Source organism: Carettochelys insculpta, chromosome 21 (genome assembly GCF_033958435.1).
Source record: "Carettochelys insculpta isolate YL-2023 chromosome 21, ASM3395843v1, whole genome shotgun sequence".
NCBI classification, from domain to species: Eukaryota; Metazoa; Chordata; order Testudines; family Carettochelyidae; genus Carettochelys; species Carettochelys insculpta.
Genome location: NC_134157.1, coordinates 23,094,308 through 23,119,352, shown reverse-complemented (window position 1 = coordinate 23,119,352; position 25,045 = coordinate 23,094,308). Strand labels below are relative to the sequence as shown.

The following is a 25,045-nucleotide window of genomic DNA, read 5'->3' as shown; positions in this document are numbered from 1 at the left end:
GTGCAAACGGGCCACAGGTACCTTGCAGGCAGGCCATGCGCCTGCCAACTGCTGTGGGGTCGTGAGCAGTGTTCCTACACCATGCTCCTTTGGCCTGCTGCCTCCAGCTGGCAGGGGACAGGAGACCACCCCCCCCCACCACCCCCCCCCCCCCCCCCCCGGTGAGGTGCAAACACCCCAGCCTGCTGCGCGGTTGATGAGCAGCGCTCTGCCCCGGGTGTGAGCAGCAGCAGTGGATGGCAGCACCATTCTGAGCGGCAGGTAATAGTGTTCTCCCGCCCAGGGACACGCCAGCCGCTGACGAGATGAGCCAACGAGCCCCTGTGAGCACTGCCCCCCCCCCCCCAACCCCTTTGCTAGGTAGCAGCTGAAGATAAAACCAGCAGCTGCATTTGTCTTGCTGCCCCCTTGGTTTACTGTCCCTCAGCCATCCTTGTCTGCTACCTGAGCCCTGCCCTGTCCCCAGGCCTGGCTTAAATGACATTCCTGCACTCCCTGGTCTGGAGTTGCCAGGCACTGCAGAACAGCCGACTGGCCAAGGACCGCCCTTTGCAACAGGTGGGTTTGCCAGCCCAGGTGCTTGGGTCTTGTGGCAAGTGGCCTGTCATGCCCAGGGCCATGTGGCTTCTCCCAGAGCCGGGCACTTCCGCAGGCTGCTGCATACCTTCTTGGCCAACTCTTGTGCCGATAAGTCACTCATTTGCTGGACGCTTATTAGCTGCAAATGAGTGTTTGTTTCTGCATTTTTGCCATGTTGATGCCTTTTCCTCTCCCACTCTGTGGGTCAGGTTCACTTTGTGCTTTGTGGCTTCAAGACGCTGGGGCATACGGTTTGGCCGTGAAAAGAGGTTTTTATTTTCGGACAAATGAGAAGTGTCCTTACGTATCTCTCGCCCGCCTGCACCCCCCCCCCCCCACCCCCACCTTTCCATGCTGGCTCTGACAGGCGTGTGTTAGCAATAGTCTTGTCAGGATCAAATCATTGTAATAAATTTTGCAAGTCACTGAAAAAATACAGGGTCTGCTCTTTTGAGTGTGTCTAACTCCTGTTTGCTGGGCGGCTGCTGCTGCTCCCACGCCTTGTTTCACTGCAGCTCTCCTCGGAGGAGCACAGCCCTTTCCAACTAAGGGCAGCTGCCGCTAACCACTGCACAGCACTAAAGATACTTACTGGGTGCCTCTGCACTGTAGTGTAGCTGGTATCCATGGGCAAAAAGAAAAAATCAGAGCTGAAGGGTGAATTGAGTCCAAGGAGCTGCAGGGGTCCCAGATGACCGGGGGTGGGGGTGGGAAACTTGTGAGGGAGCCGCACATTAAAGCTGGTTGCTCTGCTGCAGATCATGCCAGCCCGTGGTGCCACTAGGCATTGCTTGCTGTAACCCTCTTCATCAGCAGGCAGCCTGTGACACTGGTACGTGTGGGGAATAGGTCTCATGGGTTGAATTAGCTTCACCGCTATTCATGGGCACTTCTGCGGCTCTTCCTGCCTTAGGCTCAGAGTGGCTTTTCCAAGTGACTCGGAGAGCAGCAGGGCTTCAGGGCGGTAGTTAACGTGGGGCTTCACCACTTGACGTGGCGCGTCACACAAGCAAAAGCCTTTGGCATCCACCGCTACGGGCTTTTTAACACCGACTCTCCCTGGGGAGCAAAGGTGCAGCTGAGGAGCAGCAAAACCCAGCTCGCTCACAGGCCCTTAGTGTAAACCTGGCGTAGCGCTCAACCCCTGCAGGAGGGGCTGAGCAACATGCATGCGCACCCAGGTGCTGGCACTGTCCAACTGGGGTGCGTGCAGCATTGCCACGGGTCTGCCATCAAAAGCTGGGCTGCGTCGTCATGCAGTGGAGTGTAATTAAACAGGAGCATTTCCAGGCCCTGGAACAGGCTGCACAAGGGGAGCAGTGTGCCCAGAACAGCCTCCCCAAGTCACTGCACCATCGCTCACCAACGTCACCCATGCATGGTGCAGTGCTACACAGCTCTTGCAAGCAGCTGCCATGTGCAAGCCCTGGCAGTAGCACCATTAGCAGCACTGGTGACGTGGTGCCTGCTGATACTGCTCCAATGCATTGGGCTGAAGCCTGTCTCAGGCGAACACTCAGCACTCGCCAGGATGCGCAGCCAGCAGCACTGTAGTTACTAGTACGGCTGTAGTGCTGCCCCGGGGAATACAGCTGCCACTGAGGGGCTAGCAGGAAGTGCCCACAGGGCCATCACACAGTACTGGGCTTGGTCAGGTCCCAGCCGAACACTTTCCTCTATTGGCTTGTGGCCCTGAGGTGGGCCTGCACCAAAGCGCATGCTTACCACGCCTTGCTGAGGCCAGACTACCACTGAGCACTGTTTGCTGGTAAGGAGGCAGCCGTTACCCAGCCAGCCCTGCAGCATCCCCCCCAGCCGTGTGTGGGCTCCATGCAGTGCTTGTGAAGCTGAGCAGAAGCCCTGAGTAGGGCAGTTTGGCACCTTTGAAAAAGCTATGAAAAGTTGGGCCTATGGCTCTGCTGGCCTTTGGGCCAGGCTAGTCCACTGTGCCTGAGCCTGCCCTGACTCGCTGGCCTAATTACAGCGCTGGTCAAAGCAGTGGTAGTTCTAACAGTGCTTTACTAATGTTAACAAGCAGCCTCTCAGCTGGGGGCTAGTGTGGAAAGCCAGCCAGTGACCAGGTGGGCAACAGCTGCTTCGGGGGCTGGCTGGGAATGACAGTCACATTTAGCTCTGCAAATGGGCCAGCCACAGCTTACAGCACCTTTGCTTAGCCTGGCATTAACCCATGTCCATTTCACACATGGAAAAGGGCCCTGTAGACACGAGGCTGAACAAAGCTACCACACCGAGGCCCATGGCTTTAAACAGCATTTACGCAGCGAGGCTACTCAGCAGACCCGATACCACACATTGCGCTACACCTAGGCCGGAAGAGCAGCACCCCACTGCTGCCAGGCTCACGCTCTGCCGCTGACCCGTGCTGCACTGGGCAGCAGCCAAGCACCAGTGCGGCAGGAATGAGCAGAGTTCATGGAGGAGCAGTACAGTAGCATACAGCGGGGTTAGCATTAGCTGGTTTAAATGCCACCCCTCCCACCCCCCATCCCAGGTGCTGGCTGGCTCTGCATGCTGGCTCCCCAGCCCCACTGCCGTCTCACGCCCCCTGCAAACAGCGCAAAGGCAGCACTGCAGGTGCCCAGGCCTGCAGCAGCCGGCTTTGTTGGTGGCAGTGGTAGGCAGCGAAGAGGGATTACCAATGTCTTGGCCAGGCCTGCTGCGCATGCACCTTGCCGTTCATGGAGGCCAGCAGTACGAGCAGCCACAAAGTGTGCACGGGGTTGGGTGGTTGTTTTTCCAGCTACAAAGCCCTGGCTTCTATTCTGGGAGAGCAGGACAGGAACTGGCTTGTTCCCAACAGCCTACAAACCTCTGCAGCCAGGGGCGTGGGTCTTGCTGAGCACATTCACCCACTTCCACTAACCTTCCTCCGCTAATACAGGTTTTGGGCAGGCGGGCAGTTGGGGGGTGGTGTAAGGGGCAGGCATCCGCTTGGGCCCGTAGCTGCTGGCAAAAGAGGGTTGTCCACACAGGGAGTGGGGTGTGCAAAAGCCACCTGCAATTATAGCAAAGAGGGACTGGCTCCGGAAGACCCACCCCCCAAGGCATCAATGCAGCTGTTTGGCTCAAACATCAGTGAGCGCTGTGATTCCAGCAGCTGCCGTCTGGGGCTGGGCTGGCCCACCAGCCCAAGCTGGGTAATACGCAGAAGTGCACTATTAAATCCCACCCACTGCCCTCCTGCAGGAGGGCCACAGCCATGGAGAGGGGAGCCAGTGTTGAGCTGGGGCTGCCCTAAGTGGACAGGTCCCTTGCAGCTGCCTAGGCCGGGGTAGGACCAGGGTGAGCATTTTGCAAAGCACAGGCCGGAGGCGCTCACCCAGCAACTCCTGCAGCAAGCCCGGCAAGTCGGCTGGGTGACAGCAGCACCTCTGGAAAGCTGGTTATTGCGAGCCTGACGGCCGGCCGCTCATTGGAGGGAAGGCAGAATGAGCAGGGGCTGGAGCATGGCAAAGGCTCCTTTGTGTGCTGCCTTTTCCCAGGCTGCGCTCAGGCACTAGCTGCATGAGCAGTGCAGCATTCGGAGTACCTGTGTCTCTAGCCATAAGCGCCCCAGGGAAAGCAGTACCAGCAGAGCCTGGGTCTTGCCAGTGGGGGACACAGGACACTGTTCTAGGCAGCTGCACCTCATTCTGCCCTGCGTCCCAGAGCAGGTCAGCACTGCCCCAGCTGGAGCGCTCCTGCACGGGCTGGGCGTGAAAATAGACAAGTTCAGCAGTTTGGGGGTGGACGTTGTGGCTCCTGAGGGGACACCGCAGCTGGGCCTCGCGCCCCGTTCCGACAGTCCCGTCTTCTGTTGGGAGAGCCCTGGGGGCGGCAGGGCCGGGCGGCAGCTGGAGCAGCTCCTCTCAGAGCCCTACAAGCAAGGGGAGAATGCATCAGCCCGTGTACAAAGAGCCTCTGCCTCTCAGCTGAGCCTGGCTGTGCTTGGCCCTCTGCCTGAGACAGGGCTTGGGCTGATCTCATATAGGGGCACCACCACCACCACCCCCCCTGCCCCACTGGCTCCATTTACCCTTTATTAGAATGACTGTGCCACTGAAAACCCAACGCGGTCAGCTCCAGGGACCTAGGCTCACATGGCACTGCGCTGCCCGTGCTCCGGCGGGCTCAGCCACTGCTATCCCACCCCACCTTCTCCCCGCACCAGCTCGAGTCCCAGGCTGGGTGTTTCTAGGGACGCTAAAACAGAGGGTTCTAAACTACCATTTCCAGGAAGCCAGTTGGGCTGTTGTTATTTACCTGCTCACGTAACAAAGGGGCACGACAGTGAGGTCCTAAGGCCACCACAGCAAATCACCTGGGAAACTCGCTGCCCAGGGGAGCACAGCCCGCCCGCGCTTGCAGGGTTTGCGGGAAGAGGCTCACACCCTTACAGGCCTGGAAAGAGCTGCACTCACACTGGCAATGATGGTTGTTGCCTGATGGCAGCTACAAACCCTTGTGCCCACCAAGTCCCCAGGAATGACAGCATCACAGGCCAGCATGGGCCCTCTTGTACCCCCGTCTACAGCACCAGGTGTCAGACACAGCGCCAGGCCAGGCTGGCTGAGCCCTGCAGCAGTTCTGGCGGCTGTAGTAGTCAGTTTTCATTCTCACTGGCCAGTTGCCTGCCCAGCAGTCGGCCAGTCAGCTTTCGATACCGCACAGTACTCGGGGCTGATTTTTGTAAAGAAAAGCTAGTGCATGTGCTATTGTGATTGGGTAGCGCTGCTTAATATTGATCACAGAAGGCCTAGGTCACGGAGACAAGAAGCCACTTGTTGCTATGTGTGGCTTAGCAACAAACACAATGTATTCAAAGGGGATAATGAAATTATCATGCGGAAACAATGAAGCCATCACTTGAGGAGATGGAGGATGCAGAGCCCTCTTGGAGCTCTTGTTTGCAAGACAAGAATGACACTGCTTATTGTTTGCACAAATCTGTGAACCGCCCAGCTCACCCCTCCCTACGTAATGGGCTGCAGTGAATCTGCATGGCCTATTCAGTAGAAGGTACAGCTGGGCAGGCGCTCATTACTGGGAAAATATGGCCTCTCAGCATGAACTCTGTCTTAGCAGGGGAATAGGAGGTGCCTTAATATCAGGTAGAGGTGTGGGGGAGGGAGGCGGCAGGTCAAGAGCCTGGTGGGACTGACATTCTGTAGCTGACAGCTGAGGCCCCCTAGAAATTAAGAGATTGTTTAGCTCTTCGTGTTCTGCAATAATCCAGCTTCCAAACCTCCTGTAAAAGTTGGCCATTGTATTTCCATGGTCATTCTATTATGCTGAGCTGGAGCTTTGAACACTTTCACACAGCTGATCTAAAGAAGCAAACTAGGTGGCTCCCAAAGCGCATGGGGCTTTGACGGTGATACCATGCATGACTAACGAGAAGGCAGCAATAGAGAGGTGGGGGTTGAGGGGCAAGTTCCTTTGTGTGGAAAGTCCTGATCCACTGCTTGGAAGTGCTGGTTCCAGTCCCTGGAGCTGGCACTGATTGCCTGTGGCTGTTCAGGCAAGGCAGTAATTGTTTTGGTTGTTGGGTCCCCTTCTGCAAAGCAGGCTAATGGCACTGTCTTTCTCCTCTCTTGTCCCATTAGTTTGAGAGTCCTGTGGGCAGGGCCTGGCTCTCCCAGGAAGTCTTGGAGGTGCTACCCTCAGGTGGCTAATCATCAGTACAGCTGGTGGAAATTTTCAAACACACAAACAAACAGCCTTAGGCCTCATGAGCACAGTCTGCACGGAAGCTGTTTAGCACTGTTTGCATTGCAGCATTCGCCTCTTAAGAATAAGCACATACCAAAAATGAGTTGGTCTCTTAATAACTGGGCAAGCAAAACTACACTGACCCAGAAAACCTTTTTAAAAATAGTTCTGCTTTCAGCCCTGGCAGGTGAACACAAACTGTCAAATACAACATTCCAAACCGAAGCCACTGAGCTCAAACGTGTGCGCTAGTCACAGAATCACGGGGCTGGAAGGGACCTCAGGAGCTCATCTAGTCCATCGCCCTGCTTCAAGCAGGATCAACCCCCACTAAGTCATCCCAGCCAGGACCTTGTCCAGCCGGGACTTAAAAACCTCTAGGGATGGAGAATCCACCACCTCTCTAGGCAACACATTCCAATGCTTCACCACCCTCCTGATGAAGAAGTTTTTCCTAATATCTAACCTACACCTCTCCCTCTTCAACTTCTGACCATTACTCCTTGTTCTGCCACCCGACACCACTAAGAACAGGCTTGTTTGGCTTTTTGTTGTTTTGCCCATTGCTAATTGAGGTCTAAAGTGTTATTAGCTTCCTTGCTTAGCTCACAGTCTGGCTGAGAACCTGTTCCTTTTATATATATATCTATATATATCTACACACACACACACACACACACACCCCGCTCTGAGCAGGAATGCTCCCGTTGGGTACCGACCTGCCCCAGGCCGAGTCTAGGCTGAAATGCAACCGCTGCTGCCGCTGGCTCCAGCACTGCCCTGCTCAGTACAGCCTCTTGCCTCACTTGGCCTAAGTCAGCCAGCCCCAGACATTACCCACAGCAGGACGTTACCCTTTGCTGACCAGGCCACGGACCTGGGAGCGGTGTGAGCGGCTCTGGGCTTGACCAAGCAGCAGTGAGCCAGGGCATTACTGGACGTCTTGGGTGGCTGACGCTCTTGACTGGGTGCCCAGTGCTTCACAGCGCTGCTCCCCTGCTAACAGTCCAGCTGGATGTAGTGATGGGGGAGGGGTGGAAGAAGCTCCTTGGGCTGGGAGGGAGGAGGGAGGCTCCTCATTGAGGCCTTGGAGAATTGCAGAGCTGGGCAGGGCCATCTGAGCTAAGGTCCAGCACCCCTCCCCAGGTGGAAATGGGAGTTAAAGCATCCAGCGGGGCTTTATCCAGATTTAACGTATGCACATGGAGGTCACCCCTTCAGCTGATGCGCTGAATTTTTTCCTGAGTGTCACCAAGCAAACGTGGCACAGGGAGGAGAAGCTTTGGGATTAGCTAGGGCAGGAAGCGAAGCAAAGGTGCCCCAATGGAGCCAAGGGGAAGCTTTTGGGCAGCAAGTGCCCTATGCCTGTTGCATTCTGGCAAGCTTTAAGGTTTGTGTTTTACCACCTTCTTCAGGTGAACGCATTATGATTTCAGCCTGCTGCTCTGTCCAGGAAACCTGCCAGATTTCTACATGATGCTTAAAAAAATAGAGATTCAACATGTCCTGTACAACATTCTCCTCCTGGAGAGAAATCACTGGCCAGAGCCCAACAGCTGCCAGCGTCTCCTGCTAATATAAGTCACACCCCAGACCAGCTTTTACAGCTGGCAGCGGGAATCCTACCCAGCTGCAGCCCAGAACCCCTTCCTCAGCCATCCAGGCAAAAAGACAATCCATCCATGCAGTCATTTATATACTCCTGACCTACTACTATCGCCAGCAGGCGCTGATGTCCTGCAGCATTTAGTCTTAGCAGTTCTCAGCAGGACCAGGCAGAAAGCCCTGAGCTGTTTCTTAACAGAATCTGTCAGGTTCCCTGTTCAAGCTTCCTTCGAGGGGTAAGAACAGTACCGCACTGAACAGGCCCCACCAGACAATATCACCCAGTGGGGCCTGTCACCAGCCAGTGTGTGAACCAAATGGGGTTTGACTGAGAGACAGAAAGGGACACAAATGATCTTAGGCCACAAAGTACAACATGCAGTGGCTTTTGTGTCCACGGACTGTTTAAACCAGAAGGGGAATGTTTATTTTACTCCATGGCAGTGGCGGCACAAAGCCCTTCTTCTGTCTCACTGCTGGCTTCAGACGGCCTCAGGCAGCTGAGCAGCCAGAGGTGTGTGTTAGCTGGGCCTGCTAACGCATCAGGCGGGGGGGCGGGGAGTTCTCTCCCACGCCCAACAGAACAGGATGTCTTGGTCACACGGAAATCCCAGCACAACAAGGCTGAGGCTCTCCTTAGGCTCAGGTAAGCAATATTCACAGGCTGGACTCTGGCCCAGCTCCACTGATTGCCTTAGCTGTTAGAGCCAAAAAAACCTGCCAGGTTCTGGGTTTCTGCCATCAGCGCACAGAAATGTCAGTGTTAGCTGTAGAGCAACGAAGGGTCCTGTGGCACCTTATAGACTAACAGAAAAGTTTAGAGCATGAGCTTTCGTGAGTTAACTCACTTCTTCAGATGTGTGCAGCTATGGTCTCTGATTCAGGAAGCATTGCTAACCATCTAGGCAACAGCCTGGGGCTAGGGCCTGGCTTCCCAGCACAGCTCTGACACTGTTTGTATTGCCTTGGGCAAGTCACTTAACCAATAACGTTGGCCTTGTGTATCAAGGGTGCAGTATGTTCTCCATCACAGACCACTCTGAAATCCAGATGGGACATCCGCCTCCACAGTCTGCTGGAGGGAGACTCTGAGGGCAGTTCGCTGGCTTATGTCAGACAGTGATCACAAGGGCCCCCTCCAGCCTTGGAATTTATGAATGTCTCAGTCTATCAGCCCAGCTGGAGGACGGGGGAAGAACCCTGACTTCCCTCCTGGGGTGCCAGCAGCTTCAACTTCCCCAGGTGTGCAAACTGCTTTGGGCTTCTGCTCCTGGAGGGCAGCACCAGGCCCCCCAATCAGGCCAGGCTCCTCCTGTGTGGTCACCAGTGACGAGAACGACATGGCACTCGTGCTCGGTGCGTTGCTGATTCGATCCCAGCAGCACACCTCTCAGCTGCAGAACAGCCATTCAATGGGCAGCGCAGCCTTTCTGGGCAGGCACAGGCCGGATGAGGAAATGCTCTCTGCCTTTGCGATTCCGGGGTGCCAGTTGTCTGGGCCTTGGGAGGAAGCCCCCAGGTCCTAAGCCCCCTCCTCCAGCCCAGCAAATTCCCTGGTCTGCCCTCTACTTCCTTGCGGCTGGTGGAACCTCCGCAATGACCTCGTGCATGTCGGCTGTTTGTCGCCTGCAGCTGGCACTGCCCCCAGGCAGACCCTGAGGCTGAGGAGAGAATAAGGCACATTTGGGTCACAGGGTCAATCACCTGCAGTGTCTAGCCTAGACCCACGTGTGCCTCTTCACCCACTGCACCTCACTTCCCTCCTGGGAACAGACCCCCTTTGGCTCGGGAGGCGCCCCAAGCTTTCCCCACTCATCCGGGCTGAGCTGCAGAGAACTTGCACTGCTTTGCAGCCTTCCTTGCTTTCGACAGTCCTGGTTCTGGCTTCGGGAGCTCAAGCCACGCAGGCTCTTGCCAGCCCGAGGCAGGAATCTGGCTCCTGCTGCTCTCAGCCGGTGACTTGACGGACCCTCCTCTCACCAAGCTGACAAAGGGCTTTGGCACCAGCAGCCAGGTCAGCCACGCAGTCGGGAGGCAGGCGGGGCTTGCCTTGCCTTGCCCAGTCTGGGGACACAGACACCTGAAGATACTGCAGGAAACTGGTTCAAGTCTCTTGCCTGATTTCTGACCACGCAGAGAGTGGGCGGCCTGGGAACTGCGGGGCCAGCTTCCAGGCACAGCAACAGGAACTTCGAAGCACGGCCTCTGCCTTCAGCAGTTGCCCAGCGAAGGGCTGCCCCATACCAGGCAGAACACACGCCGCACCGCCTGCTTGGAGCTGCGACTGTGAGCAGATTCCTTCGGCTGTACCCTGGCACTCCTGCAAACCTGCAGTGAGTGATGGGCTGCCCAGGCCAGCGGGAGGCACCTCAGAGGAGCAGAGCTCTGCTGACAGGCACAATGCCTCTCTTTAGAGAGCCAGGTCTCTGGAGAGGGAAGCATTCACTCACTGTCAATGCTCCTTCCATACCCTCAGCCACCATCTTTCTCCTCACAATATGTCTGTGGGGCAGGGTGGGGCTGATACATGGAAGGGGAAACAAGGCAGGGTGTGACTAAGACCAAGGAGAGTCAGTGGCAGAGGAGGGAACAGGAGCCCCTAGAGGGTGGAAACACTTCACAGGAAGGAAGACGGCTAAAAATCGGCAGAATGAAAGCGTACTGCTCCTGAAGCTCTTGGGAGCACGGAGGAAAGGGAGGGAGAGCAAGTTCTTGGGTGCACCTGGCTCCAAACCTGCCTCTGCAGGACTCTCCCTAGCAGACATTTTTCAAATTTAAACCACATGGACAAGATCTTCAAATGAAAGAAAAAAGCCCTGCCCCTCCCCACCCCAGAAACAGCTGCGCTGAGCTTGTTTGAACGTCGCCATCCAGACAAAGTGTCGGACTTTGAAATTACAACCAGAATTAGGAGCCCGATGCCCCGTCTGCAGCCAGCCCGCACTGGCACAGAAGCCGGGGATGCAATGGGATTTGTAACAGGCTCAGCAGGCCAGTGTATCCCAGCACAGAAAGAGAAGAGGAAATGAGGGAGGGAGAAGTTACCTGAGGATTTGAATGCTGTCAGCTCCACAGCCTGAAAGAGGGAAGAACGCTTGTTAATTGAGGTTTGCTCAGGGAGGGAACTTCAGGCCCAAAGGAGCCACATCCCCCACATCCACCTGCCACCAGTGCAGCCCTGAGGTGCTTTGTGATAAGTGCACTCGCCTCCATAGCTCCCTGCAGCACCACACTAGGGGGTGTGCCCTGGCCCTCGTGGTCACAGAGCTTTGGTGAACTCACCCACTGGGTGTTCTCCCCAGAGCCCAGCGTGCGTTCTTAGGGGGAGCGCCCCAAAGGAGGGCCTGTGGCGCGCAAGTCCTGCCCTGGCAGGGCACTCTGCTGAAAGGGGGCTTGGGCCAACGTACTGGACTGGGCACCATGCTGGTATACAGAACAGTCCGACGGGCTCCTGGCTGGCCTAAGACAGCTGTTCCAGCTTTCACCTCCCTGAACGGAGCCTGGGGCCCCCATCACTCCTTGTAAGGAGAGCTGCCCTCTGCTGGGCCTTCGGAGAAAAGCCCACTGTTGTGAGACTAGCTGCCTGGCCGTACACTCCGACCCACCCTCCTGCGCGGCGGCCCATGAGGCTCCGCTCGCACTCTGAGTCGTAGACTGAGTCATATTGTACTGCTCTCTAGCACCGTGCACACCAGTGACCTGCCAGCATCTGCTCTACTGCTGGGAGCCTAGAGCCTCCCACACGGGACAGGTCAGAGGACGAGGACTGGACGTAGGCAGAAGCCAGTGGTGGAAGTGGGGCTGAAGGCCACGCCAATGACCCATCCTCGTCAAAAAGTGAAGCTAATCTACAGTTACATGGCAAGGGAGCTGGGATTCCTGCAACACATGGTTCCCAGAGACAGAAAGCTTCTGGGACCCAACATCATACCAGGCATGCGAAAAGTGGCCCAGGAGGAGATGGGATGGCACAGCTGTTTCTGTCCCCTAAGCCACGGTGCCAGGGTGCAAAGAATTTCCATTCTAATGTCCTGCTACTTTTGTCTGACACAGGAGGCCAGCGAGGTCTCACCTGAAGGAAAACAGTTCTGGTCTCTTGAATAGTAAGAGAGAAAGCCATGCTAGTCTATATACTATCAAAACCAAAAAGCAGTCCAGTAGCGCTTTAAAGACGAACAGAATAATTTATTAGGGGGTGAAGTGGGTCTGTCCCATGAAAGCTCATCACCTAATAAATTATTTTGTTCGTCTTTAAAGAGCTACTGGGACTGCTTTTTAGTTCTGGCCTCATGCTAGGTTCTCCTGTTCTCCCAGCACAACTCCATCAATTCTCCTTCCAGCGGGGACCACTGCAGGCAGCCCCATTCAGCTGCATCACTGTGGACAGTGGTGAACACCTTTCAACTGCCGCATTTGCAGAACCCATGCAACAGGGCACAAAGAGCTAGTGCCATGAGGGGTTCAACACACGGGGTGCTGCCAAATCCCCTGCTCTGAACTTTTTTAAAAAAAAGTCACAAATAAGCTGCCGAGGACATGCAGCAAAGAGCTCTCTGGTGCCTTTCCCCAACAGAACACAGCACTTCACCATTTTCAGTGCGGTCAGGTTTTCTGTTAAAAAATGGCCTCTTGACCAGCATGAAGCTCTATTCAATGACAAAGTTCTGAATTCACTGCTCAGGCCAGGACTTACATAAGGGGTTCAGGCAGGGAGCTGAAACAATGCCAGCGACTTATGTAACTCACTACCACAGGAGGCTCTGGCTACCTTGCAAGCTGCAGTAACACGCAGGGCACAGACTGCCCATATTATGGCACACAAAGCTTACATTTAGAACTCAGTTGAAACAAATAAGGAAGCTTCCAAATTCACTTTTTCTGAGCATTCACTTGTGGGACTCCAACGTTCACAGAGAACATGGAAGAGTTGCAAAAATTCACTTGTGAAGACAAACGAATTTTAAAAGAAACCTGGCTCAGCCGTGTTCTCTCCTGCAATGGCTCCTTGGTTCCCCGTGAGTTTTGCATTTGGATTGCTCTTGAATTTGCATTGTTTAGAGAAGGAAGATAAAGCATTGGAAATAAAAATATTTAAGTAACAAACAAAAGGAGAAGCTCTGGGTGACCTCAGTCTGGAATCAAACTAATTTGATCTTTGCTTCTAGTCCACCAGCTAGGAAGTGCTGTGGCCTTGGCATTTAGGAGATCTACAGGCTTCTCGCTTAATGCCCAGTGCATTAGAAAACTCAAGCCTCCTGGTTAATCTCTTTAGCCCATGTTTCATCTTTTGTGCCAAGTAGCTTAGCAATGGTTCTAAATTACAGAGCCAGCACCTGCCTAGGTCAGAAAAGCGCCTATTGGAAAACCTGCCAGGTATTTATCACCAGGAAGAATAGCCACATTAAACAAAAATAAACCATGAGCGACAATAAATACTGATTTTACTAAGTTGCCTTGAAATAGAACAGAATGTTATCTGAAAGATAAGGAGGCAGCACTTCCAAAGCAATACAGGAGACAGAGAAGGAGAATTTGTGGTGTATATCAAGATCCTTTGGTAAATTCCTCCCATGTAAGTAGCATTAGTTTTCTTCCCAAGGAATATACAGTGTACTTTTTCTATGTCAAACACCCGGAACATTGCACAATCACGTCAGTGGTAGGAATGGAAATGGTGTCAGTGTGGTCACATTTAAATTCCCTTCACTTTACAGCATGCCTTGCTGAACTTTGCAGAAGATTAGTCACTGCTTGTGGGAGGAAATGGGCCAGCGGAACAATACTCAGTGTGTAGAGACTCAAACTGTGACACTGAGGTATACAACAAGCCTTTTCCTAACTTGCTTCATGTTTGGTAGGCTTGTACACCCCGGATCTCATGTCTGCCCTGGCTTTCCGCCACTCAGTTCCATTTGTGCTTTTTTGGAGACTCTGGCTGTAAATTTCAGAGGTGTGGCCGTGTTACTCAGTTTCAGCAAAAACAAGGAGTCCTGTGGCACCTTAAAAGTTAGTGCATTTATTTGGGCATGAGCTTGGACATATCAGATGCAGCTGATGAAGTGGGCTCTGGCTCACAAAAGTTTATGCCCAAATAAATGTGTTGGTTTTTAAGGTGCCACAGGACTCCTTGTTATAAATAGGCCTGGGAGCGGAGTCCCATCTGATACAGCATGGAGAAGAGAGACCGCAAATGTTACCAACAAAACTAGGCATCAACAGGCAGCAGAGAGAGACTCCTCCATCTCTGTGGGTCAAACCAACCTTCCTCCCGTCTGCAGAACAGAAGTCAGCACAAAGGGGTCTAACAGCACAGGAGCCCTTTCTGGCCAAGAGCCCCCCAAACACAGACAATTACTTCTCTTTTCTACTCATCACCTTACAAGGGCAGGGACAGACTGAGGCTCTGTACCCTTCGCACAGGCAGCAGGGGCATGGACTGCTCACAAGAGAAACCAGCATGAAGGGGGTAGAGCTGGCATTTCTCCATGACGGAGGGCGATAGTTGTAAAAGGGCTACATGGGCCGGTTTGCAGCAGGAAGTGAGACCCCCCTCCCTTCCCCACATATGAGTTCACAGGTCACCCTGGCCTGCTGAGCCCTCCTAGGGCTGAGCTGGGAACCCTTGGCATGAGGACATCAGGCTGTTTGCTGTGGCTCTGACCCATCCTGGTTGTTGGTAGGGCCTTTTGTCCAGCCCAGGTTAGATGCCCTGAACCCTGGGGCTTCTCCTTTCCCTGGCGAACTTCCTGGCAAGAGACCGTTCAGTCTAACAGGCTGCATTGTCATGTCATAATTTCAGGCCTTTATTGCTTGTCACACTTGCTGCACTGCCCTGCGATGGCCCATGAGAGAGGTGACCAGGATGAACCCCAACTTACCCAAGGGGCAGCAGAGCCACCAAGAACTAAGGACTCACCTAGGATATGACAGAACATCTGTGACAGAGCTGGGAACAGACCACAGGAGTCCCGAGTCCTAGCCCTGTGCTATAACCCATCCGTGGACCTATTCCGCATGTGAAAGGTGGACAGTAACTCAAGGCTTTACATACCGGTCTCTCGGGTGACATCATTGATGAAATCCCCATAGGAATCCTGGCACCAAAGTTTCCTAAAGTGTGAAGTGAGACAGTAAACATGGATATGCCTGGAGAAGAGAAATGTGCGCCCCGTGAAAGGGTGCTATCCCCCTAAAGAATCCCCACGGGAGCACAGGGCCCAGCCAGGCTGTCTGAGGAACTGCAAGTTAGTTTTCAGAGCTGCCCATTGGTCTGAGCATAATAATATTTCTGTCTGTATTTTAACACCAATTTCCTGCTCTTTTCCTCCCAACCCCACCATGTAAATCAATTTTAAAGTACCAACATGCTTCTCTGCCAGCTGCAGGGGCAGATAAGCAGGGCAGAAGCTTTGGGCACCTACTTGCAGGAACAACTTGCTGCTGTGACTCTTACCCTTTTTCCCCTTCGGGCACTGGGATGAAGACCTCTTCTTTCCTGGATGGCAAAATGGCTCAGGTGCTATGTCTTGTGAACTGAGGAACCCCCATAGCTGCACACCCCGAATGCTCAGGTGAGCCACATACACTGTAGGGACTGATTCCACTGAAGTCAACTGGCAACTTGAATATGAAGCTAAGGTCCCAGAGAGGGATCTTTACCTTTGTTGGTGATGTTCTTCAGTGGGGGATCTTTCTGCCCAGGGCTGGACATGGCATTCTCAGGCACCGAGGGACTCAGCTTCCCAGTCTCCCAGGAGGCTGTATTTCTTGGACTGGACAGATAGTTGATTGGATGGGAACAGTTCTGCAATGACAGAGAAGCTGGACAGAACTCTCAGGACTCTGCAACACATCAGCCTTTCAAGGATTTTGACATCATGCTTCCTTTCAGCCAAAGCTGTTCCCTTAACTACCACCTCCTTGCCAGTCAGAGTACTCTTCCGTCGGTGAGGATTCTCCAGGCCAGTGGTCTACAGCAACTGCTCCCACTGCTGAACCAGGGGCCTGTCTCCTCTACCCTCCCTGGTGCTGTTCAGGAGGAAAATGATGTCCCCCAACTCCATGTCCCTGAAGATGCCAGGTCCATTCAAAGGACATCCCCAGGGCCAAGTTTTGTCCTCCTACGTGTGTCTGGGAGAGCAGCGAGAGCCCGTCCGTAGCACAGAACAGAGATTTTGCCTACAAACCTGGGTTTAAAGGGGACCAAGGGGATGTGATAACCCTGTGTTTTAAAGCTCAAAGTCTCATAAATCAGAGCAAGGAGAGAGGCCTCTTGCCTGGCCATAGAGTCAGTCATGTCACACAAGCTGCTCTGTTTTGTGGATCAAAAATTGCTCCACGCCCACCTTAGCAAACCACACTCTACAGTTGAAGCATGATTGGAAATACCAGTGCCCGGGCCCTTCTTTAGAGTCTGAGGGTATTCAGACTGAACTGCCTGGAGAGACTGGGGAGGGCTGAGAAGGTTTGGCCAGCTGAGAAGAAACCAACGTGCCCCGGAGGACATGAGGCTTGCAGAGAGGGGTTGACAATCACTGTCCATAGTGAGAGAAGCTCACTAGATTATGTACTGCAGGTCTGGGGGAGGGGCACAAACTGGGTTTTCCAGAAATCCATTGTACTAAAAAACAAAAGGAAAAACAGCATCTGTAAGTGACTTGTGTTGAATGAAACCAGAGCAGCATCTCTGTTTCAGACTTACAGTGAACGAGAGAGCTTTCTTCTTCTCCTTCATCCTCTGTATGGCATGCCTCACCTGAAAGAGGAGCGAGGTCATGAGACAGAGCCCGTGAGGCACGGACAGAACAAGAGCAACCTCCAACCAAGTCAAGGGGGCAAAAGCAACAGCTGTCCTGGAAGCAAAGGACCGGGAAAGAATATTAACTTTGGTATCTGCTAAGATTTTGGTGGCCAGTTTCATTTCTAGTACACACGACTGTTCTGAAGAGGGACCCAAACCCAGTGAGAGCTTCCTCTTACCTCACTGTTATAGATTGCATAGACCAGGAATATGTACAAGCCCTGAAAAGGAGAGAAAACACAAAACGTCATCTGCCTGCAACAGGCTGCCTAACCATTACTATTTTGCGAGACGAGGTAAGTAGGGTCTTGATCTTTGGCTGATGCCGATGCCACTGCTTTGGCACCTCCACTAGGTCTCCTGCAGCTGTCTGGCTCTGCCAAGTTGCACGGGGCAGCACGCAGCAGACAGCCCCATTAATAGTGTTTGCAGTTCAACCGCAGCGCTGCAGGAGAAAGGCGCAGCGTTGCCCTTTGCTCCGGAATCTCCTTTCTAATGCATCATCCTCAAGAAGGGGAAAAAAGCTACCAAACAGACTCACAATGTGGAGCAATGCCCTGTGGACACTGTCTGCTATCATGTGCATGGACGGCACCTGGCACAGGTGCAATGCCTCTTACTGTTCCTTGCGATGTCCCTGGAACATAGGAGCACCAGAGAGACAGAGAAATCACAGCGCTCAGACTTTCTGTTAGAGCTCCTCTCCAGGCTAATACTGAGCTCTGCTCACAGCCAACTGGGGCTCCAAACTGATTCCAGCCCAAATTCACTGCTCTGGTTTTGACACGGGTCCTCTCTCAGGCTTCAGACCCCCTGTGTCCCTGGAATCCACTTCTTTTAACATGTCACAAGAACTATGGACACAGACTCACGATATGGAACGAAGCTGTACGGACACTGGCTGCTTCTGTGTTTATGCATATTACCTAGCACAAGGGGGCCTGCTCTTGGTGGCCCCTAAGTACTATGTTAATAAATGTGATCCATAGCAATAATAGACAGAGCTCAGATGGCTTCAGTCACGAGCATTTAAATAGAGAAAAATACTTTTAATTCCCCCTTCCCTTCTTTTCACTGCTATTGCAGCAGCCAGCCAAACTCAGTTTTGCAGGGATGTAGGTACAACTTCTAGCAGGTCACCAAATGTGCACCTAGCACCTTATGCGCCTACCAGCTCTTCTGTGGCTCTGGGATACAGCTGAAGAGCAATGGCTCCCTTTGACACACTAACTCCACCAGGGATCCCCCACTTCATTCAGTGGAGAATGGAAAAAACCTTCTCGAAATTACACATCCCTTCCTGGTAACCCAAGTAGCCATAGAATCATAGAAGCCTAGGGCTGGAAGAGACCTCAGGAGGTCATCGGGGCCAACCCCCTGCCCAAAGCAGGCCCAACCACAACTAAATCATTCCAGTCAGGGCTTTGGCAAGCCTGGTCTTAAAACCTTCTAAGGATGGAGATTCAGCCCCCTCCTTAGACAATTCATTCCAGGGCTTCACCACCCTCCTTGACTGAACTTGGCTTAAGCCCTTGTACTTCCGGTGGAGCATAGGTAATCTACAAGTCTCCTCCACTTCACTCTGTCCCTGGACAAAACTTCTAGCTGACTCCAGGAGTACCCCAGGTGTTGTCCTTCAGTCTCAATAGATCTTCTCCATGTTCTCTGAGGTCCTCCTCTTTTGCATTTTCCTTTTGGGTTCAATTGGAGAGCTTGACAGACTATGCTGCATGATGATTTTCTGAGGGTGTGGCCTAACCAGCCCCATTTTCTTCTCTTGATGTGGATGTCGAATGGCTCTTGTCCTGCTCTGTTCCAAAGCTCCTTGTTTGTGAGGAAGTCTTGCCATTTGATGTGAAGGATGTACCTCAGGAATCTGTGTTTAAATGTCTGTAGCTTGTGATTTGTAGACTTCTTAGAACTCCAGGTCTTGCATCAATACAAGAGCACATTCTTCACATTTGGGTTGAAGAGATTATTTGTGAACTCCATATGGGCCGAAGAGTCTTGGATGCAGCTGTTGCTTTCCCTATCCTGGCATTGATACCCTTGTCTGTTCCTCTGTCTCTGCCCATAATACTCCCCAGGTAGGTGAACCACCCTCCTAGTGAAATAATTTTTCCTCATATCCAACTTAGACCTCTCCCAGTGCAATTTGGGACCATTTCTCCTTGTTTGTCATCTGCCACCACTGCAAACAGCCTGTCTCCATCCTCTTTAGAGCCCTCCTTCAGGCAGATGCAGTCTGCAGTCAAATCCCCCCTCACTCTTCTCTTCTGCAGACTAAATAAGCCCAGTTTCCTCAGCTGTTCCTCATTTGCCCCAGGTCCCTAAAAATTTTCATTGGCCTCAGCTAGACTCTCTCCAATTTATCCAAATCCTTTCTGTAGCGGGGACTCCAAATCTGGACACAATACTCCAGACTCACCAGTGTCAAAGAGAGGGAAGAATCACTTCCCTTGATCTGTAACAGCAACGAAGGGTCCTGTGGCACCTTACAGACTAACAGAAAAGTTTTGAGCATGAGCTTTCGTGAGCACACACTCACTTCATCAGATGCATCTGATGAAGTGAGTCTGTGCTCACGAAAGCTCATGCTCAAAACTTTTCTGTTAGTCTATAAGGTGCCACAGGACCCTTCGTTGCTGTTACAGATCCAGACTAACACGGCTACCCCTCCGATACTCCCCTTCATCTGCTGGCAATGCACCAACTAATGCAACCTAATTTGTCATTAGCCTTCTTGGCAACAAAGGTGCACTGACTCATATCCATCTTCTCATCCACTGTAATCCCCCGGTCCTTTGCTGCAGAAGAGCTGCTTAGCCGTTTGTTCCCCAGCCTATGGTGGTGCTTGGGATTCCTCCGTCCCAAGTGCAGGACTTTGCACTTTTCTCCTTGTTGAACCTCATCAGATTTCTTTTGGCCCGATCCTCCAATTTGGCATGAGGCTAGCACCAACGCCTGCAGCCTTTCCCCAGCCTTTGCAAGGGCAGAGGACAGTGAGGTGGCAGGGCTTTTTCCTTTTCAGTGTGATGCACCTGTTTGTGATGGGCCATGGCAGCTGAGTGGTACTGAGCACTCACAGCTTAGACGCAAGTATCAGAGGGGGAGCTGAGTTCGTCTGTACCTTCAAAAACAACAAGAAGTCCTGTGGCACCTTGTAGACTAACAGATATTTTGGATCATAAACTTTTGTGGGCAAAGACCCGCTTCATCAGATGCATTGATCCCACTTCCTCAAAAGCTATGCCTGCTCAGGGGTGGCCTCTGCTATCCTCTAGACATGACCCAGCTCACCAGGCAGTGAGGAGTACACAGCTTCGCATAACGCAGCTGCGTTAGCAGCTGAGGTATTAAGGGTCAGAGGTGCATGGCTGAATCCCCGCTGCCGGATGTCACAAGCCCAGCCAGCCAAATACAGAGCGAGCGCCCTTCGGAAACTTCATCCCCAGCCACCTGTGAAATGCACAACTAGCTCTGTGACAAGACTGGCCTAGAAAAAGCACCATCTAGGGGTCAAAACGGGGCTGTGCGCCACAGACTAATTACAGCTTTAAGTAAAAAAGTTTGCCCTTAGAGGCAGTCCTATCTGGCCCACCAGATTTATGTTGTATCTTCAGGGTGTTTCTTATCACAGCTAGATAAATCAGCTGCAGCAAGAAAAGTAATTCATCTTGTCTTCAGTGAGTCTGCCTCTTCATCTGAAAACTCTTGGCAAGCCCAGCAGTAGTACCCTGGCACGGTGCCATGACCTGTCCTTCAAACAGCGAAGCTGGTCACTCCTACAGAGCAGATTTCTGGTGTGGCTGCCAAGGCAGGTCTTCCTTGAAGCACTCATGTACAGAACTGGGCGGCCGGGGGGGGGGAGGCGAACCCAGGATAAAGGCAGCCCAGCTGCAGAGAGATGGAATGTGACTCAACAATGAAACAGAGTTAAACTGGCACAAAATAAATCACAAATCCAGCCCAAGAGGACACCAGATACTCAAAGCAACGTCCCAACAGATCTGCCTTTTCATGATAGGTGTATGCAGCACCTAGCATAATGGGGCTCTGCCCCTGCCCCTGCCATGCATAACTGCAACAGAAATACTCACTAGTGAGAAAACAGTCACTAAAGTCTCAAGCTTCAGAGGAGAGTGAGTCACAGTGAGCCATGTTAGGACAATGAGAGTTAGGGGAGCTGACCTCTATTCCCAGTTTGCCCACTGACCTGAATGTGACCATGGCCGCCACTTTCTATGCCTCAGTTTCTCCATATGTAAAATGGGAATAGTGATGCTTGCCCATCTTCGCAGAACACTTGGGTGAAATCCTGGCCCCAGTGAAACCAATGGCACAGACTGTGATTGAGCCAGGATTTCACTCCAGAACTTCACAGGCGACACACGTCCTACTATGAATGGGACTTTCAAGAGCATTCTTCACCTGTCTAACTATGGTCCCATTGACTCACAGGTGAGCATTGGTGGAGCAAGGTGAGCACTTCTGAAAAGTCCCCCTATAAGTGCTAAGTGTGATTATCCTTCTCAGGAAGAGAGGGGATAGGGTCGCTCAGAGTCAGCTACTCTAATCAGAGGATTATTATGACAGCAAACACCGCCCCCACCCCCCGCAGGATGCGGGTTTGTAATTGTTAAGCCTGGTAACACACCCAGCGCTAGCCAGGAAGTTACAGCCACAGACAGCGGGCAATCAAGCACCAGAATCCCAAAGCTCTACTGTACTGTTTTAAAAAGGCAGGGTCTGTAAAACACAAAGTGTAAAGCAGAGCTAGACAAGAAGACAGCCTACCATGTGGGACGCAGAGAAAGTAAATTGGTGAAACACGGAATTTAGGTGTCTCCGCACAAGACTCATGAAGAGGAAAACAGCATCCCACGGGGCAGTCTCTCTGGCCTAGAAAGGCAATACAGCACTTGGCTCGACAGCCCGGCCAGGCGGCCAAAGAGGCAAAGCCAGAAACTAGACACTGCGGGTCTTGGCCCAGAACCAGCGTCCCCACAGTAACCCAGCTAAGCAGGATGTGACAGCAGTGCAGCCAGAAAGCCCAATTCCATCAGCACATGCTGCCAAGCCTCAGTCCAGGCTCCCTCTTCTGGGGGCAGGATGATCACCCCCAGCTTCTTTACAAATGGGATTAGTTTGGCCACTAGATTGGCCACCCTGGGACTCTGGGAGGATTTCTAATGTTACTGGGGAAGCAGCCGCTAGAGAGTGAGTGCAAAGGATGCACAAGCAGGAGAACTGCCCTCTATCCCTCCCACGAGGGGCTTGTAGCAAAGAACTAGCTTCAGAGACTCTCTCCTCCCTCCACAGAACAGAGAGGGGACTCCAGCATCAGCACAGCCTCCCAGGACCACAGCAAGTCCAGCTCACACCTGAATTTGGTCGGCCTTATGAGGCACTGAGCAAAGGAGTGAGTCTTGAGCGATAAATTCTGCAGAACATTGGGGGTGGGGCAAGGGGAGAGGGAAGAGATGAGCTAAGAATGTGGGCTGTTCGGAAAGTGGCCTGTAATTCGTGAGAGGCCAGAGACTCTGCACATCTTTGCCTAGACACACTGTTTAGCAAGGACCCTTGGGTAGACAACCAGGGTAGATTGGGAGCAGTCAGCTTGCTACAGGAGATTTTAGCTATAACTTATCTGATACTTATTTGGTAGTTGGACCAGAGCATTTTTAAAAGTTTTCCTCAGGTTGACCCAAACCAATTAAAAAAATCCAGAGGAATGAAAAAGTAAAAGAAAAAAAGTTAGCTGCAGTCTGAGCCAAACATTTAGTTTCTGAGGTTTTTTAAATTTAAAGAAAGAAATAAAACTTAGCAAAATTCTTAAATTCAACCTCTTTCCAACATGCAAATTTGTTTTGCAAAGACCCAAAGGAAGCGTTCCAGCATTTCAGACTTTGTCTCTGGATATTTGGCCAAACAGTTCACGGATGTTGCTCCAGATCTTAAAAACACAATTTCAGGTCGGTCTGAAGTGAAAAAGTGATTTGCATAAAACTTTTTGCCTGGCTCTAGTTTCTACCTCTAGCTGCCAGCAACCCTCTTCCCTCACCACTGCTCTATCTGCCTGTCTAGTTAGAACTTCCTGTAGAACACGAGAGTGTGATTGACTCTCACGTCTCCTCTGTCCTGGAATGAATTCTCATCATCCCATGTCACTAAGCATAGAAGATGAACGCCCGGGCTGAGCTGCTGGCCTACCGGGTCCACCAGTTACTGTCAGCAGATCCAGCATCAGCAGCAGTCTTCAGACAGACAGCTGCTCTCACCAGCTACCAGCGAGTCACCCACGGGTGCAAAGCTCTATTGCTCACTCTCCCCCGCCGAGGCATGAGAGATCCTGGCTAGAGGTGAAAGGCTCTGTAACTGGTCCCCATCATTGTGTGCGAGTTCAGTCTGGAACCAGAGCCCTAGAGGGAGACGGCTCTGGATCCTATCATTGACCCACTGAGAAATACAGGGTCTGAGGTGCAACCCAGACCAGTGAAAGGCTGTGTCGCCACCTCTCCTGTACCCGGGGTGAGTTACATACACACCCTGGACACTGACAGCCAGCAGCCAAGCCCTAAGCATGTGCACACGGCACAGCCCGGAGTCAGAATTCAGGCCCCAGCAGCCCACCTACAACAAAACAGCCCCACCCCAGTCTCCACCACTTTTGGTTACTAGTCACAAGATGACATCAACACACATGCTGAGGCCTGAATTTACCCCAAACCTGCTTCTCTGAAGCACCCAGCGCTCCCCTGGAAAGTGCAGAGAAATAATGGGGTTATATACTTTAGATGGACAGAGACACTGCTTATCACTTCTACTGGTGTCAACAATCCCTTCAGCTCAAATATAGCACTGGCTTCTCTGATGAAAAGTGAAATTGGTTAATTAACAAAAAGACCTGGATTAAGTGATCCCAAGTGGAAGGGACGAAAGGCAGAATGGGCTATAAACAAATAAATATGCTTTCTAAGGGCTCGGGCCCAATTTGCCAAGCTACAGACTTTGCTCTGGCTGATTGTCACCAATCATTCTTTGTCCAGCCTGGCTCCCCAGACCAGACCCTCGGTTAAGACTCAACACACAGCTCAGTGGATTGGTTCCTTTGTCTCCCAATGAAGACAGCTCTCTCTGAGTCCCTTATATCCCCAAAGGAATTGGACTCTGTCCAAATAGCCAGGAAGGCTTCCCTGTCAAGATGTCAGCCTCCTGCATCTCTCCAGGGTGCAGGAGCTGTGTTAATTCTCAGTCTCTCGAGTTGTGACAGAGCACACAATGGGTCTGGTCTGCGCTCTATGTCTTGCCAGCGCTGTCTGAAAAGAACATCACCAACATTTAAAATATGTTTGCAAGGGTGCAGCCTCTGGCTTATTCCATAAGGCCTGGAGCTGGGGCCCATTGAAGTCAATGGTGAACTGGGAACTGAATCAGACCTGGAGCAAAGCAGCACTTCTCATTCACAAGCATGTGAAATGAAACACTTTAATTTACTGAGTATGTAATGGTGTGAACCCAGGCAGCCCCTCGGTTCCTGAGTAAACAATAAATAAAGCTCATAATTGTTTTCAGCTTTGTGAAACTGGCTTTTTAAAGCAACAAATATATCAGTCACTGGTCTGGACTTTAATCGTTTTGAACATTATAAATGTGATCAAGTCAGGATCACTTGCACCTAAGTGACTATTAATTTCTAGTTCTGTGATCAGTTCCTCTTCTTCTGTCAAGATGAGGGCCAGAGTGGAATTCTCCACTGTTGGATGCAACAATTTCCTAACTCAAAATATGTCATCTCTACTTTTTGGAAATGCCAAGGGTGTTTTAATGTTGGCAGCATGAGCTCTCCAGCCTAGGTGAATTATGGTTATGTTCAGGGACATCTCTGTGTGAAGTCCACTACAAGCACATTTAGAGATTATCAAGCATCTCAAAAGTAGTTAACATCAGTGAAGTTAATCTCACTCCCTCCACCCCTAGGGAAGTATTATGATTAACCCTACTTTACAGATGGGAAAAACGAGGCATAGAAAGGGAAAGAAACTATTCTGCATCACACAGGGAGTCTGGGATAGTAATGTCAATGGAAGTCACATCTCATGACTCCCAGGCCTGGACCAACCACAAGACTACCCTTTCTATCGCCAAGGCTCAATAAAAAGGAAAGATGCCACCTTATCTGACAGCGAGTCACTTTCACCCAATGTTCAGCACCTAGCAAGGCACCTACTGTCTTACCATTTTGGAAACCAAGAGTGAGCACGCAAGCCCTTTCTGACAGTCCTTTGATCTTCTCCGCAACTAGCTAAGGGGCAGCAATTAGCAGCTGCATGTACTACTGCTCTTCAG

General features: G+C 52.0%; 1 protein-coding gene across 5 annotated transcripts in view; it reads right to left on the bottom strand.

Moving 5' to 3' along the window:
- Window positions 1-382: 382 nt before the first annotated feature.
- Window positions 383-25,045, bottom strand: part of ADGRD2 (adhesion G protein-coupled receptor D2) — a 60,618-nt gene continuing 35,955 nt past the window's right edge. For 3 of the 5 annotated variants that reach the window (XM_075015624.1, XM_075015625.1, XM_075015626.1), the window contains exons 21-26: window positions 16,876-16,917; window positions 16,598-16,651; window positions 15,556-15,700; window positions 14,948-15,006; window positions 10,942-10,972; window positions 383-4,456 (exon numbers count right to left, since the gene is read on the bottom strand). In XM_075015624.1, coding sequence (XP_074871725.1) covers window positions 4,449-4,456; window positions 10,942-10,972; window positions 14,948-15,006; window positions 15,556-15,700; window positions 16,598-16,651; window positions 16,876-16,917 — 339 coding nt within the window. In that variant the 3' untranslated portion in view covers window positions 383-4,448. Of the gene's footprint in view, window positions 4,457-10,941; window positions 10,973-14,947; window positions 15,007-15,555; window positions 16,517-16,597; window positions 16,652-16,875; window positions 16,918-25,045 lie in introns of those variants that run through there. The other 2 variants (XM_075015628.1, XM_075015629.1) reach the window with 2 other exon arrangements.